General features: G+C 41.9%; 1 protein-coding gene across 1 annotated transcript in view; it reads right to left on the bottom strand.

The window, feature by feature from the left end:
• The window catches only part of LOC104078139 (leukocyte tyrosine kinase receptor-like), a gene marked incomplete at its 5' end in the record, with an annotated part of 54867 nt that extends 39806 nt beyond the window's left edge, over positions 1-15061 (bottom strand). The window contains 5 exon segments of the mRNA XM_009579670.1: positions 233-370; positions 2380-2519; positions 9711-9933; positions 10586-10741; positions 14948-15061. Of these exon segments, the coding sequence (XP_009577965.1) occupies positions 233-370; positions 2380-2519; positions 9711-9933; positions 10586-10741; positions 14948-15061 (771 nt within the window).
• Positions 15062-15702: the final 641 nt, after the last annotated feature.

Genomic DNA, 15702 nt, shown 5'->3' with positions numbered 1-15702 from the left:
ACTGCAATATTTAAAAAAAACCAAACCAAAAAACCCCAATCCATTTTATTCTATATAGGGTGAATTTTCAAAGAGAATCTTGGTGTGCAATTAATGTAAATAGGCTAAATTAATTCAGGAGGCAAAATACTGAGTTAATCTAGAGATGGAATCAATTTAACTTATTTTTCATTCTAAATTATTTCTTCTAATGGAATGAAGGTTCCCACGAAGTGCCATGCCAGGTACTCACCACACCTCACTCCGTCCTGTTCTTTGGCAGGGCAATCACTGATGAATTCACAGATTTGTAGGTGGCTGACACAGCCTCCATGAAGGCAGGGGAAGGTGGAGCCTTTTTCATATATAGAAAGATCTTGGTTTTCTTTATCTAAAGGGAAAAAAGAGAAAGAAGCCCAGAGATGAGTTGGCAGAATGCGTATGACGCTTCACGTGTATCAGTCTTCACGTGTAGGACCTCAGAAAGTGTCCTTTGGGTGATAAATGATACTCACCTCTGCTTTTTACTGTGTAGGTTTCTATCCAGCATGAGATTCCTGCAGATCACCTCAGCTCTCATGGAGACCAAAGTTATTGCTCCTTTCTCTCTCATGCACTGTCTTCTGCTGTGGTTGTGCTATCTTTAGATAATCACTTTTCTTTTTTTTTTTCTTTTCTTTCTTGCTTTTTTAAACAAAGGACCTTGTCGTTTCCTACCGTGGTGTGCTCCTCAGTTCTGTACGCGTGACTGCGCACCTGCCAGGCAGCTGTGGCATGCTGCATGACACTGCTGCTGGAGGCAGAGATACCTACTTAGCTCCGGTCCTGACGGACACATTGCTATGCCCCTATTGAGACTCAGGCTTAACTAACACTCATGCTGCTGACACATTTCTGTGCCAGCTCTGTGGCATCCAGTCTGTGAAGAGAGCTGCTTCCCCAGCAAGTCAGCTCACTGTGCAGGAACTTTACTCATGCACCCTAGCCAGTCTAGGCAGCTATAACTCTGGGAGCATTTGACTGACTGCACAGGTACCCAGCAACCAGGCTGAACACAATTTTTAAGTCTGATATTTCCCAAAAGCTTGACTCTTAATGCACGATGCCCGTCCTGTAGATGTGTGTGTGCACAGGTCTGTTTTGGACCTGCAGGTTTGTGTAGGTCTCTTTTGGACCCTTTAGCAGAGGTCTGCACAGAAGTTCCACTGGGATTGTTACTGCTCTGGAAAAAATGCAAAAGTTAGGGAAACAATTCCAGAAGCAAGAGAAAAGGACACCTCTGCAGCAATCCAGATAATCCGAAATAGTATTTCTTCATGGCACTGTGTTGTGCTGGGTACATGCATCAGCTTATTTAGGGACTGTTTGGGAGTGTTTAACATAGTGCTTCAGACTGTATGCATCCCCTCAAAACTCCATGACTGTAAAAAAAACCATTGCATTAAAAATATAACGTTTGTTAAATTAAAAGATTAATAAGTGCAATAAAATTAAATCTCTAATATGATCAAAACCAGTCTCGTGATATATTATGAAATGCTCTGTATTCTCTTTTTACATTTGAAGCTTTTTACATTACATTCCAAGCTATTTCTACGGTGTCTGCAAAACGGAGGCAAGGGGATTATATTAACGCATGAAAACCAGGAAGTGAAGATGATTACGTCTCCAACCTGCAGGCTGCCTGTGCCGACAGACTCTTGTACTTCCAAGAAGCCTAAATGACATTAGCAAGGTTCTGCACAGCTACTGAGGATCATTTACACAACATTCACAACAGGAGTGTAAGTGCCAGGTAAAACTGAGCATTTCTGAGCTGAGCACTCGGTACTTTGGAGAAAATAATTACATTCCAATTATTTTCATTTTAGACAGAAGTTCTCAGCCTGGCAGTAGCAAACAGACCCCATGGAGTGCAGATCAATGTTTCTTTTCTTTATAGATTTGGAAGACAGAACCCCAGTATCGAAAAGGCTTTGGTGACATATGGTAGTCTTTTGTTCTTGATTATTTAAGAAAGAAAAATATTAAATGCTAAAATAATCTAGGCAAAGACTTTTTTCCATCCCTGTTGCTGGATGCAGCGTAAGCCCTGTTGTTTTCTCGCACAAAGATCAAGCAAAGCAAATCTGAAAAGCAGAGAGGATCACTTAAATCAGTTCTGTAATTCTGAGCTTCAACCCTGCCTTCGGAGCATGTAAACATGTTTGCATGCCCATAAAACACATGCAAATGTGACCCTTGACAGGTAAGCAACGCCAGAAACCCCAGAGGAGACTCAGCTTTCATTTATCTCCCATCTAACCAACTCCTTGATCACACTCATCAATTTTGGTGAAGATGCTGCTCTCTTTTCTGACTGTATTTGGTTATTCCAAACCTGACTGTATTGCAACATACCATGAAAGCAGTTCCTGAGCTGCAAGGAGCCCACTGCCAGTACTCCAACCTCTTGTGCTCCACAGTTTGAATACAGTAAGGTGATTTTAAAAGGTCTTTCTATTCGGCCAATCTGGGCCATCAGGTATTTCCATTTCATCCTGGAAGACAACAAAGAGCTATCAGACATACACACAACACACTGGAATCCATGGAGTCTCTAGCATAAGGGCTCTGCACTGTACTAAATAGAAGTAACAGTATTCATACGGGGAATAGATCAATCAATGTGAACTCCAACATAACAAACAGGTGTTAATATAAAACAAGTGATGTTCAGCCTACCAAGCTCACGTTCAGTTATCTTTGCTGCAGATCCTATTGCTAATGATGAAAAGATCCAACCATTCCCAATGATTCTTCCGTTAAAATGGGGCTTACATTATCACCAATTTTGGACACACACCCCCATAGCTGCCTTCCACATATATGGTTTGCTCTGGCAAGTACAGATCAACGAAGCAGCTGCACAAGGATCTCCTCAAGCTAACACTGACATTGTATGTTCTGGAAGTAAATGTCTGGCCCTGAATGCTTCTTGGTTGTGTCAAGTGTGAGAACCTTCTTCTGTGCGTTCTCTATCTAATCTCCCAGCTTAACAAGCTAGAGTGCACCCACAAAGCAAGGGGAAGAAAAGAAATGGTGTTCCAGAAAATGCAGATTGCTCTGGCAATTTACATTTCACCACAGAACACATGCCATAGCCCCTAGACAGCAAAGGTTTCTCAACTGTGCAGCTCTTGTGGCAGTTCAGAGAAAGACAGATGGTCCCATGCACTCTAATTTTAAAGATGGTTGTTAGGCATCAAAAGCCAGAGAGAGATACCAAATGGGAATTTTCAAAGTATTTCACTCAAATCAGTCTGATGGAAGTCAGGGTATCCAGGTGTCATTAAAAAAATCCAGCAGGATTCTTAAAAATATTTTTATTTTATTTTTATTTTTAAAAAATGTCCTTCTACTTCATGTTAACAAGACAATAAAATAGAGTTAAAACTATATGTTATTATTTTGTAAAGGGGTTGTAGCAAGGATAGTGACAAAGGAATTCTTCTTCTAAGCTTTTTTCTGAAAAGAGCACCGGACAGAGATAAACTTACCCATACCCTACATGCTGCTGATGTTGCCGGGGGCACCCTGGACGAGTGACTCTAAGTCAGTGCCAGTGGGATGATAAGGAGGCCAGGCCACAGTGTCAAGATGTGTTGCTCAGGCTCTGCTCCTAGTATTACTTTTTCATTTGGGAGATGCCTTCAGCTGCCATGAAGTGATCATCTAGCCCTCGTCTTGCACCGGAAATGCATTAGAAGGCAACTCCTGGACAACAAACTCATCCCTACTGTTTGTGAAAGTCACAAACCTCCTAGTTTGCAACTTGCAAAAAACCCAAAGCAACTTTAATTGTTTATCACCCTCTCCACTTTTGCTTGCCACTGATTAGTTACCTAACTCATTCTTTCCGCCACAAACCGACTATATACCTTTTCTGGTGAGAGTTTCTTACTATCCCTTCCGTGGCATCCCACCATCTTCCACTTTCACCATTGTACACACACATAAATACCCACAGATACCCTAAACTCATCTGAAGTTGAGCTCTTCTTATCAAGATGACCCTATTTCTCCCGTTTCCTGTCCCATCACATCATATGCAATAGTTCAATGTAATTTAATTCAGCTTCAGAAATCTCCAGCCCTGAACCACAACTGCACCATCTCTACTACCCAACAAAGGAGAACGACTGCTTTGCTTTCATTTTGTATTACAGTGCAGCTTCGGGAATGTTCAACACTTATAAATATATCTTGTAAATACACTAATAAATATATTCCCCCCTGCAACACTGTGGCACAACATACGAGAGCATTCAGCACTGACCCAGAACTTCTGCTACGTGACACGGCTTTGTTCATCACTCCATTGCAACCTGTTGGCCACAAAACCCAATGAGTCTTAATCAAATTGGTTCAATGAGCCACTGAAGGTAAGGACAGTCTTTAAATCTTTTGAATTTGCCTATTAAGCATACTAGACCTTCCAAGCGCTGAGACATAGTTCTAATACCTCCACCAAGTTATAACCCATCACCTAGCTGAGACATCACGGTATCGCCAGTGTTATCACACCCCTGAGTGCAGGGACCTGTAGCACACAGCCTCTGATTCACAACCAGTGTTACATTTAGCGGTAGCAACTAAAGAGATTACTGCCCCGCAGCTTAAAACAATGACTAGCTGCTGCACCTTAATCCTACATGGTTTATGAGCCAGACACTTTGGAACTTGCCATTTATAGCCTGATATATCAAAATAAATGAAAATCAATGCTGATCTAAGTCAATAAACCAACCTCTGAAATGTCACAACTGAGAAAGACACAATGTCCATTCTGCCATTTCTGCTGGAAGGACTGTGGCATCTGGTAGAAGAGCAAGGCCACTATCTTAAGCCACTACTTGTGTGAACTGGCAGCTCTTCTGAGTCAGAGCCCTACGGTCCCATGAGACATTCTAGTTCTGCACTGAAATATCTCTAGTAGTGAAATTTGACTCCATTTATAACACCACAGGAAAAGCTGGCAAGCACCCAGAGACCGCAAAAATGACAAGTAGCTTTGCATCACCCAGAATACTTCCGTGTACGGAGTCTCATCATCATCAGGGTATTCCCCTTCAGAGAAAGCCTCCACGCCAAGATCCAACCGCAGCAAGATTTCTAATGCTGTAAATAATTACACCTTCTTTGCTTGGTCCTACTATCCAAACAGGGGCTAGTCAGAGCCAATTTAATTTTCTTAATGGAATCAGGAACGAAGCCCATTGTCGATCTGGCAGAAGATGGATCATTGCAGCAGGCTTCCAGATAAGCCAAGCTTGGCAATACCTTTACTATTGATTTTATGTCAAACCAGATCTCAAGTAATGAGGTAATATTACTCTTCTTCTACATAGAGATGTTAAAATTGATCTGTATGTATGGAAGGGCTATCAGAGTTTGACATAACTTTGAGAAATTTGCATGGATAGAAAGTTTGGAGTAGCAAGCAACCTAATGCTTAAGGCAAGAGAATTCAAGATTCACCCTGCAAACCTATAATTTCAATTTTGATTTGTATTTTGAATTTTTTATTTTCATTACCCTCTCAATCTCCTCTGCTGAGCAAAAGTTTTCCTCCCTCTCCTTACCAATCCTTTCTATGCCATGCCTTTCCACATCCAACAAAGGTAACTGATCATTAATTTTAAGAAAGACTATTTTAAGAACAACAATTTCTTCATTAAGGGTGAAAAATTCAATAAAGCTGAACAGGAAAGTTGAAACCTTTTCTGAATTAGGGAGACTCACTGCATGGGTTATTGCACAAAGGTATGTATGCTAAATGCTTCTAGAATCATAGAATCATTAAGGTTGGAAAAGACCTCTAAGATCATCGAGTCCAACCATCAACCCAACACTACCATGCCCACTAAACCATGTCCCTAAGCGCCTCATCTACACGTCTAGACTCAATCAGTGAGCATACAAATTAGAAGCTTTACATTACTCTTCTACATACAGGGAGTTGTTATCTGGAAGTCTTCACAAACATCCAGTTCTAGCCATTGGATCTAAAAGGAAATAGATGAGAGAGCAGAACACACGCCTACCCCTCTTGCCTTCACCAACCAGTTAGAGGGTTCTTATTTGACCCAGTGTATTTTTGGGTGCAATTTCAATAGAAGCATGAGGGGCAGTAAATCATACTCCCAGGTTAGTGTTCAAAAATCATAGTCTTATGTAACAGCTGGACAGTCTCTCCTTTTCTAGCTGCATTTTTTAACCGAAATGGCCGTGCTCATTGTTGTCAGTACATATCAGGCATTTTCTGAGGACGCTTACCAGACTACTCCCTTTCAAAGGCTTATGTAGTTGGACACCTAATTTGTGAAACCCAAATGACCATACATGTTTCTAGATGTTCAGATTAGCTATATGGCAACGTTTCCATGTACAATAGTAGAAGTTAAATAACTTTTGTGGATAAAAACAACCACATTAGTAGAACAGAAATGTCAAAGATGGTAAGTTTCTACAAGCGTCTCAGAAGCAGGCAGGGCATTTAGCACCACCACCCCCCCCCCAAAAAAAGGGGGAAGACACAAAAAACTAAGCAATAATTGTTTTGTGAGCTTGGCTAACTTAAAACCCATGTGTGCACGTGGCCATGAACTTTTTGACCTACCAAGACTATCATGGCTAGTGCCTTATACTTCAGAAAGAAAACAGAACAAAATCAACTTGGCTTATTGATCACGGAAAAGGAAAAGATTATCCCTGCCCCAAGTGATGCTTTTTTATTTTCACTGAGTAGTTAGAGTTGAAAGAAACTAGCTCCTTACTGAAACAGTTTCAGCTGACAACACTGAAATAATTGTGGTCAACAACAAACACAAGCATATGAAACCATTCAAAACAAAAGCACACAGGACTCGGAAGAATTTTCAGCTGTGACTGTTTCTGGGTCTGCGTGGTAAAGAGGGAAAACATAGGATAAGCAAAATAGTAAAAAAGACATTAGATGTGACCTGAACAAGCACCGTAACTGTAACCCTGTGTCCTGGTTTTGGCTGGGATAGGGTTAAATTTCTAGTGAGCGAGCGGCTGCGTGATATTTGGCTGCCTGCCAGGTTAAACCACGACACCCTGAGAAAGCAAAGACAGCTTTCTGAGCCAAATGCCAGATGAAGAAGGCTTGGACTTGCAAGCAAAGCTACAGGCTCTTGATGTTTGAGCTCTACTGAGATAATGAGAAATATAATTTTATATATTTTTTGTAAATATATAGAGTTTCAAACACCTCAATCCCTCAGTGGTTCTCCCTCTAATGGTAGTAACTCAGAATACCCACACCGTATAAGTGTGGTATACAACAATAAATACTGTGACTTTGCCCTACTTGTTCAGAGGACATGGTGTCTGAAGGTCCATCTGTTTCTTTGTTCTTTCACTAAGGTACATGTGTGAAAAATGAGTGGCAGCTTCAATATTACTGATTTAATGATAAATCCTAGTAGTTAGCGAGGTGGACAAGACAGCAACTTCCTCTCATGCATGACATATCTCTAAGCTTTTGGGAACTGTGTAGCTGATGGATCCTGAAGGAGGAAACACCATCAGGAGAAGATTTCTAGGTCCAGAAAGAGAACAGTTCGCTGAAGCGGTCTGGTGCAGCTGGAATTTATGATGAAGTATAGCTCGATCCTGGAATTGAGGGGTGACAGAAGGGACTGAAGCAGGATTTTCTGGAGTGCCTAATTATCTGAAGAAGTGACACCTAGCCTTTTTTCTATATCTAAGTTTCTACTTTGATCTCAAGACAATCCCTTGGTAGTAACTGTCAATGGCTAAACTATGTACTACACATAGGCATCTATCTCAAGCTCATTTGCTCCTTGTCCTCCTTGTTCTGCTCTAAATTGTGCGGCAGTGTTTGGTTAACACAGAAAAGCTTGTAGAACTCCCACTCCCTATGGAAAGCCCCTGGACTCCCTATGGAAAGCCCCTGGAAAGCAGGAACGCTTCAGGATGGTCTCTCTTCTTAATTACCAATGTTGTTAAAATCTTAGTCATGGAGCAAATGTTCATTTCAGACTACCTGCCTAGTAAGAAGCAGCTCAATCACTGTGTTAGAAATAAATTTTGTCCTGCCTGCATGCTCAGATTTTTCTGGAATTGTGCAGAGATTTTAAAGAGTTTCCCTATAAAGAGGGGGGAAAGGAAGGGTATTTGACCTAACGTGGTTCCTAACTCTGCTTTGTCTCTGTTCCTTCCCCTCCTTTCTATCTTGATTTTAAACAGCACTCAGTCACTTTTCATCTTTAAAACCTTAATACTAAACCCTCTGAGCTTACCAGTGCTTCATTTCACTCAGTAAGAAAAAGTAATACCAGCGTCTATGCCAACTTCCAGTAAAGCTAACTCTATTCTAATAAATCTAAATGCCATCACTTCTAGAAAGATGATAATCTTGATTTCATGTAGAATTGCTTTGCAATGCTCAAATAAGCTGTTAAACAACATCTATGATCCATTCCAGTGATGTTGCAGTGATTGTGATCAAAGCCTGGTCTGGCCAGCTAGGTATATCAAAAGGGTATTTTATGAGTTTATGCAGGGAAATGGAGCTGTGGCTGCAGTTGCAGAGGTTTGTCAAATACTCAAAGCAGCAAGGGCAGTTATAGGTAAAAAAGGACATTAGAAACTGATCCCAGAAAATGCAACAGATTCCTTGTGAAATTGGCAAGAAGGGGAAGGCGTAGCCAGGAAGGAAGCGAGCAATAGCTAAAGGAGAGAGAGAGAGGGATCTGAAAGAAAATAAATACGTTTTTTTAGTCAAACTCTGCTATGTTTGGCTGACCAGGAGTCTTGGCTACAGATCTCCATGGCAGCCTGGGGAGTGCCAAAGAATTCAAAGAAAACAAGAACTGGGATCTATTGCTTAAGTTCTTCATGGGAGTCAGTCAGGTGATGGAAATAAAAAGCTCTGTTGTGTGTCTGACTCACGTTCTTACAAGGCAGATTACAGCAAAGGAAAAACAAGCACATGGAAAATGGGAAAATCAGATGACACGTGGACTTTTCTCCTTCTTTTCCTGTTGTGATTCATTCCTTTTGCCCCTTTCTCCTCCTTACATGCAGGAATGAAAAAGTAAAACACTGGGAAGATCAAAGAGAAGAGAATATGGTACAAGATCCAGGGTTGCTGCACTTTCTTTTTTTGTCTTCACCTCTTCTCACCTCTAGCCTCTCTTTTTCCCCTCCCTGAACTCTGCAAGTGAAGCAAAGACGATGCTCCTGAACTTAGCAGACAGAAGGAGGAAATTACAAAAGAGGTAAAATTAACGTTACCTCAAAATGAGAAATGTGACCCTTGTAAGAATGATAGAACCCCTTGAATACTTAGAGATATCAGTCATGTTGCCAAGGCAGTCTTTAGATTCAGTACATTTTACAGCTATAGTCCTAGCATCAGTGAGAGAGTCAACCACTCTTGACCCTTCCAAACGTGAGGGAAGAAGAGTGAGTTCTAAGCAAGTGTGTTCTCTGCAAAGGGGACACACAAAACCTGGGCCTGTTACAGACATCCTGTCAGGAAGCTGCACGCTTCAGTCCTGACAGTTCTACCTTCATTTTCTGCTGTAACAGCAGCAATGATCTCAAGAAGGGAGAAGACACTGATAAACAGTGGCCTGGAGGGACTCCACCCTATCCTGCAATTCAAAGTCTAAACAGCTGCAAATTGATTGTCTTACCCGGCATCCTCCTCGTGGCCAACTCTCAGAGAAATTATTATATTTCTGTTTGTCTCCACATATCTGATTTCAACTGTGAACCTCTGGAGGAGAGGAACAGCATCCTGTGAATATATGGCCAGTTCCAGCAAGCAAGAGTCCAAGCTCCCAGGCAGGATGGGGCTATGCAGGCTGAACTCACATCTATCTGGGAGCCTACTGGTGTTCAGGAGGAAAATGTCCCCTGTGAGGAAAAAAGAAAAAAAAAAAAAAAAGAAGAGACACACAGTGTGGATGGAAGAGAGATAATAATAGGAAAACGGATAAGGAGTTTGAAGAAAGGAATCATGAGAAGAAAGGAGAGGACTATGCACAAAACCCAAAAATAACAGGAAGTAGAGAAAGGAGAATAAAGTAAAAATGAGGGAAATAAGTAAAGAAGTGATAGAAGGAATGAGAAGAGAAGAAACCAAACAAAGCAGAGTGAAGATACATCCAACAAAACAAAAGCCAAAGACTTTCCAGGTCAGACAGCAAACGCGGAGCCAGCCCTGGCTTATAAAGGACTGAATTTCCTAAGAAAAATCCAGTCTCTGTAAGCAAAAGTAGCTTATCCTAAAACAGGGAGATACAAAAGGAGTATACAAAGGGGCTGGCTGTACATACATACATACACACACAACTCAGGCAGTACACATACATTATATCGCTCTCAGTGACTCTTGGGCACTGACAGCGCACTTAGGAGTTGTGCACCAGCACCAGTGTATGGCAGTATTTTTAGTGACATGTGCCTGAGGCCTCAGCCTGCTGGCTCCTGTTACTGCCACCCACAGCTGCTAACAGTGCCGGGAGAAAGCAGATGCCCATTCGAGGGGAACTGTAACTCTGCCTACCTTCAACATCTCCACGGGAGGAACTGTTTTCCAGAAGCAGCTGCTGCCTCTCCTGAGATAGCAGGACACCAACTGAAGATAACACCCAGTCCGGTTTTCCAAAGTTGTCTGTAGACGTCACCCATGAACAGCTTGAGCCGATGATACAAGAGATTTCTGTTATGAGAAACCAAAGGTTTCATTGAGGCCTCCCCCAGTGCAAGGGGCAGAGGTGATGCAGGCACATGAATGAGCAGATCTGCAGTGTGGGGGGGCTATCTCTCCCAAGAAATGGAAGAGTTGAAGGGAAAAAAGAAAGTTTGTCTTGTGCAATAACAACAGAGTCTCTCCCAGGGTGGGTGCAGGAACATGCCAGAAAGAAAAACAACCCTGCAAATTCTTGGCAGGTGTAAATCAGCATCCTCCCACCGGTATCAACAGTGAATTTACAGCAGTGGAAGGTCTAGCCCACATATACATAAAATCCTGAATGAGAATAATATCTAGTGCAGCAAGGATATTGAAACTGTATGGATTTAGCATTTTCACAGAGAGGAACAAACGAAACTCTAAGGTCAACCCTCTCTCAGCAATCGAAAGAGCTTGACAGGGTCTCAAGCAAAATAGCTGAGCAATGCTAGCTTTACATATTTTTAATTTTTTTTTTTTTTTTAACAGTTTTGCTCTCCTCCAGCAGGATGGACAAGAACATCCTCTTAACAAACTCCAGAGTCCATTCACAGCACTGAGAACACTAGATCATCCTGGCCAGAATTTTTCATAATCAGCATATTATAAACCAGACAAGAAGTAATTCACTGTTCTCTCATCAATCTAATATAAACTCCCTGAAGGGATGTTAGCCGCACAAAGTTCTCCCACACAGAGTGGGGCTGAATAGATATGGTAAGCTGATATTAACTTGCATGATATTTATTTTCAGTAGTAATAATAATATTACAGTAATAACTGGAAGACCCCCAGGCCATATAAGAAATAATAAGAGACTTTTGTATTTGGGATCCTGAGATTCAGAGGGTATTCAGACCCTGCAAACACGAACAACATAATGTTATCCCTTTGCTAGCTCTATTCCTAGGAAGGAGGAAAGAAAGGTAAAAAGAACAGAATTAAGGTTGGGATATAAAAAGGACAGGTGGTTGCACAGGCAACACAGGCGGACCAGAAATAAAAACATAAGAGCCTCCAGAAGATTGGCTATACTTTAACTAAACTCTCAGAAAAAGAAGAAATGGAAGCATCTTTTGAGTGCAACAGCCGAAGTAGACAAGTTTTCCTAATTTTTAAAGTTAATTGTAACTACATTTTTATGAAACAGCACCGAATGTGCAGGGGTAAGAGAAAACCACAGATGTTACAGAGTTGCACATCACTGTGGCTTGGGACAGCTGTGAACTCCCACCGACACACATCGTCCCCAGCCCTGTCTGGCCTGCTTGCCGCTGGAGGTTACCGTCTTTCTCAACCTACCAGCTGGGCCAACCACCTGAATAGCTTCTCAGCCCACCTCATCAGATCCATGCAGCTTAGCGAAGGTCTACTGCACCGTTCAGCCCATCATTTTTAAATGGAAGCCACAAGCAGGTGAACTGTCAAATTGTTCATGTGCATATGCAATGCCACCTTCCAGCAGGGCACTGGAAGGAGGACACGAGCCACTCTCTAGATGTCTGTGCACAGCTTCAGGCTAAGGTTTGATGATCCAGTAAAACTTTTGGCTTTAGGGATCTCAATAGCTCAGAAACTCCATGGCTGTGTGAGACAAAGCAGAGTCCTGATCCAGACCTGCTGTGCTGTTTCAAATTTATTGAAGTTTGACAGGTTAACTCACTACCCACAGACTTATTGTCAGTAGTAGTAACATTTTTATCAGGTAAAAAACTAGTTGGTCATAAAACCCAGAAAGCAATTTCTCTCACAACACCATGACAGTGCAAAAGAGCAAAGTGAGAGCTTGGGAATGAAAAAATTCCTTTTCTTTTTTAAATAGAGGATTACTTGAAATGAATATTTATGACAAAATCATTTCATTAAATCTTACCAATACCCCTGCTTGCAGTAGCAAGGACTGTACCAATGCAGACTTAATCCTTAGAACGTTCCTCACATAACAAAGCAGTTTGCAGCTCAGATATGTGAACACAACGTTCTCCTTCAAAAGCACCTAATTCCCATACTCTCCGGGCTATATAAAGCCTATCTGCCACAACCTGAGAGGATCTGAACGCCTGGAAGAAGAGTCTGAAATAGATCAGAGAAGTTGTTGACACGTGGTAAAAAACGGCCTCTGAGCTTTCTGGCAACGGATCACGTGTATTGCACTGTGACGGAACGATCAATCAACAAGAAGCTGTTGTTTAGCATAAATCGCAGAGCAAAAGAACTGGGTACACTCATGTGGTCACAGTATAAGAGAACAATGAAAGCTGCAACCTCTGACACTACTGTGTACCACCTTACAGATGCTTCATATCCAGCTTTGCTTAGCACCTATGAACCTGGAGAACTTCAAGGGTAGGTCCCCAGAAAGGCAAAATGTGACAGAAATGAAAAAGAAAAAAGTAAAATAGAGAGACAAATATATCTATATTACTACAATCAGCAAAGGACTTATTTTAAGGTGTTAAAAAAGTGCTCTGAAGAAGCTTAGGTTGAAGAAAGCTCATGGACAGCCACAGGGCATGTCAGAAAGGAGGTTCACACTTTAAAGACTTAGATACCATCTGCAAGATGTTACCATAAGGAACTCCTCTCTGGCAAGTCTAGGTCCTGTGAGGAATGTATGTGACTTTTCTAGCATGCACAGGCCTTTCTTTATTGTTTAGCACCTTCATTAACGACCAGGACCGAAGGGGCAGAGTGCACCCTCAGCAAGTTCACAGAGGTACAAAACAGGGAGGAGCAGCTGACACGCCAGATGGTTGTGCTGCCATTCAGAGTAGCCTGGACAGGCTGGAGATTGGGCCGATAGGAACCTCTTGAAGCTCAACAGAAGGAAATGCCAAGTCCTGCACCTGGGGAGGAATAACCCCTGGCACCAGTACATGCTGGGGGCTGAGTGGCTGCAAAGCCAGTCGAGAAGGACTTTGGGGTCCTGGTGGACAACAAGCTGTCCATGAGCCATCAATGCACCCTTGTGACAAAGGTGGCCAACAGCCTTCTGGGCTGCATTAGGATTGAGAGAGGTGATCCTAATTGCCAGCAGATCAAGAGAGGTGATCCTTCTTCTCTACTCAGCACTGGTGAGACCACATCTGGAGTACTGTGCCCTGCTCTGGGCCCCCCCATGCAAGAAAGATACGGACTTACTGGAAGAAGTTCAGCATAAGTCCACAAAGATGATTGAGGGATTGGAGCATCTTTCATAAGAGGAGAGGCTGACAGAGCTGGGACTGTTCAGCCTGTAGAAGAGAAAATCAAGGGGATTTTATCAATGTGTACACACTTGATGGGAGGGAATGAAGAGGAAGCCAGACATTTCTCAGTGGAGTCCACTGACAGAACAAAATGCAATGGGCACAAATTAAAAAAACAGGAAATTCAATGTGAACACAAGAAAACACTTTTTTACCATAGGAGTGGTCAAACACTGGAACAGGTTGCCCAGAGAAGTTGTGCAGTCTCCATTTGTGGAGATATTCAAAAGCCATCTAGACATGGTCATGGGCAACTGGCTCTAGCTGACTTTACTTGAGCCAGAAGGGTTGAACTAGATGATCTCAAGAGGTCCCTTCCAACCTCAACCATTCTGTGATTATTTCACTAAATGAAAAGGCGACACTTCAGTTTCCAAGTTTCCACACCACTGACAGCGACTGGCTCATTTCTCTTAGGCATTTGTACAGTATAGTATTTGCTACACCTATCCTGGCACCACAGTAAGACCAAATTCATCCTTCCTATCTCACAAGCATTTTGTCCATCTCACTGGGCTTTTACAATGCCTAGAAAAAGAAAACTCCAGTTGAAAAAATCTTCATTCGGTACCAAGAAAGGCAGTTTGTTCTATAGTTGCTGGAAAGCAGCTCCATTACTTAGCTTTTATTTCAAGAACTCCCAAACCCAAGTCTGGTGGATTTCACTGTGCTGATGGAGATGATTATTCTTTTTATTTTCTTTTTTTTTTTCCAATTTTTTTCTTTTTTTTCTTTTTTTCTGTGTTTTGTTTTGGGGTTTTTTTATGAGGAAGTAAGGGATTACCTTAAGGTTACACTGGCCTTTTTTAAGTCATTGCTCCATTTCCAGTCAGAAAGCCAGTGGCACAGCTTTCTGGTAAAGGGTCCTTGTGACTGCCAGCATCTATCTTACACCTAGATTCTGAAGTAGAAATAAGGAGCATGAAAGGAAGAGGACTTGCAGTACCTGGTTTAGAAGGCTGATGCAATGACACCATCCTGTTTTTTATCAGGGAGAGCTTCTGAGGTGGATTTGGTGAAGAAGAGTTTTCTTCATGTGATCCAGGACAGGAGAGAATAACTATAACAAAACAAAAAGGACATGGGAAGAGTTGGGTGTTTCTATACAAAACTATGCTCCCATATTGTTAAACACGAACATATATTCAAAGCTCTGTTACACTACACGCACCCTCATTACAGCGTACTGGTGCGGTATTGTCCTGATGATGTTTCAAAATAGCCCTACCACTTCCCAGAAACATAACTACAACAAAATACTTTCCTTATTAATGTGTTCTTTACTATTCTTTATCCACCCCCATTTTTACCAGTATATAACCTCTAAAGAGACACTGTATATTCCAGTAGTGCCCATGTTGCAGTAACAGTGCATCTAGCTGCCTGCCAACAACGACACCTCTAAAGCATTCATGTTGGATGGGGCTTTGAGCAACCTGATCTAGTGAAAGATGTCCCTGCCCATGGCAGGGGGATTGGACTAGACGATCTTTAAAGGTCCCTTCTGACTCAAACCATTCTATGATTCTATGATTAGAAGAAGAGTTCAACTGTAAAATACGTTAGCTATACAATACATGACATGGATTTATCAGCAATCTTTTGGGAGGACCTGCATAAGTGCTCTCATCTTCACCACACAAGAACAACGCCCCATCTGAAACTAACGCTAATGAAACCTTTGCATCATTGCACATATTC

This window comes from Fulmarus glacialis, unplaced genomic scaffold (assembly GCF_000690835.1).
Source record: "Fulmarus glacialis isolate BGI_N327 unplaced genomic scaffold, ASM69083v1 scaffold8086, whole genome shotgun sequence".
NCBI classification, from domain to species: domain Eukaryota; kingdom Metazoa; phylum Chordata; class Aves; order Procellariiformes; family Procellariidae; genus Fulmarus; species Fulmarus glacialis.
Note: the sequence above shows the minus strand (reverse complement) of the source record. Positions and strands in the feature narration are given on the sequence as shown.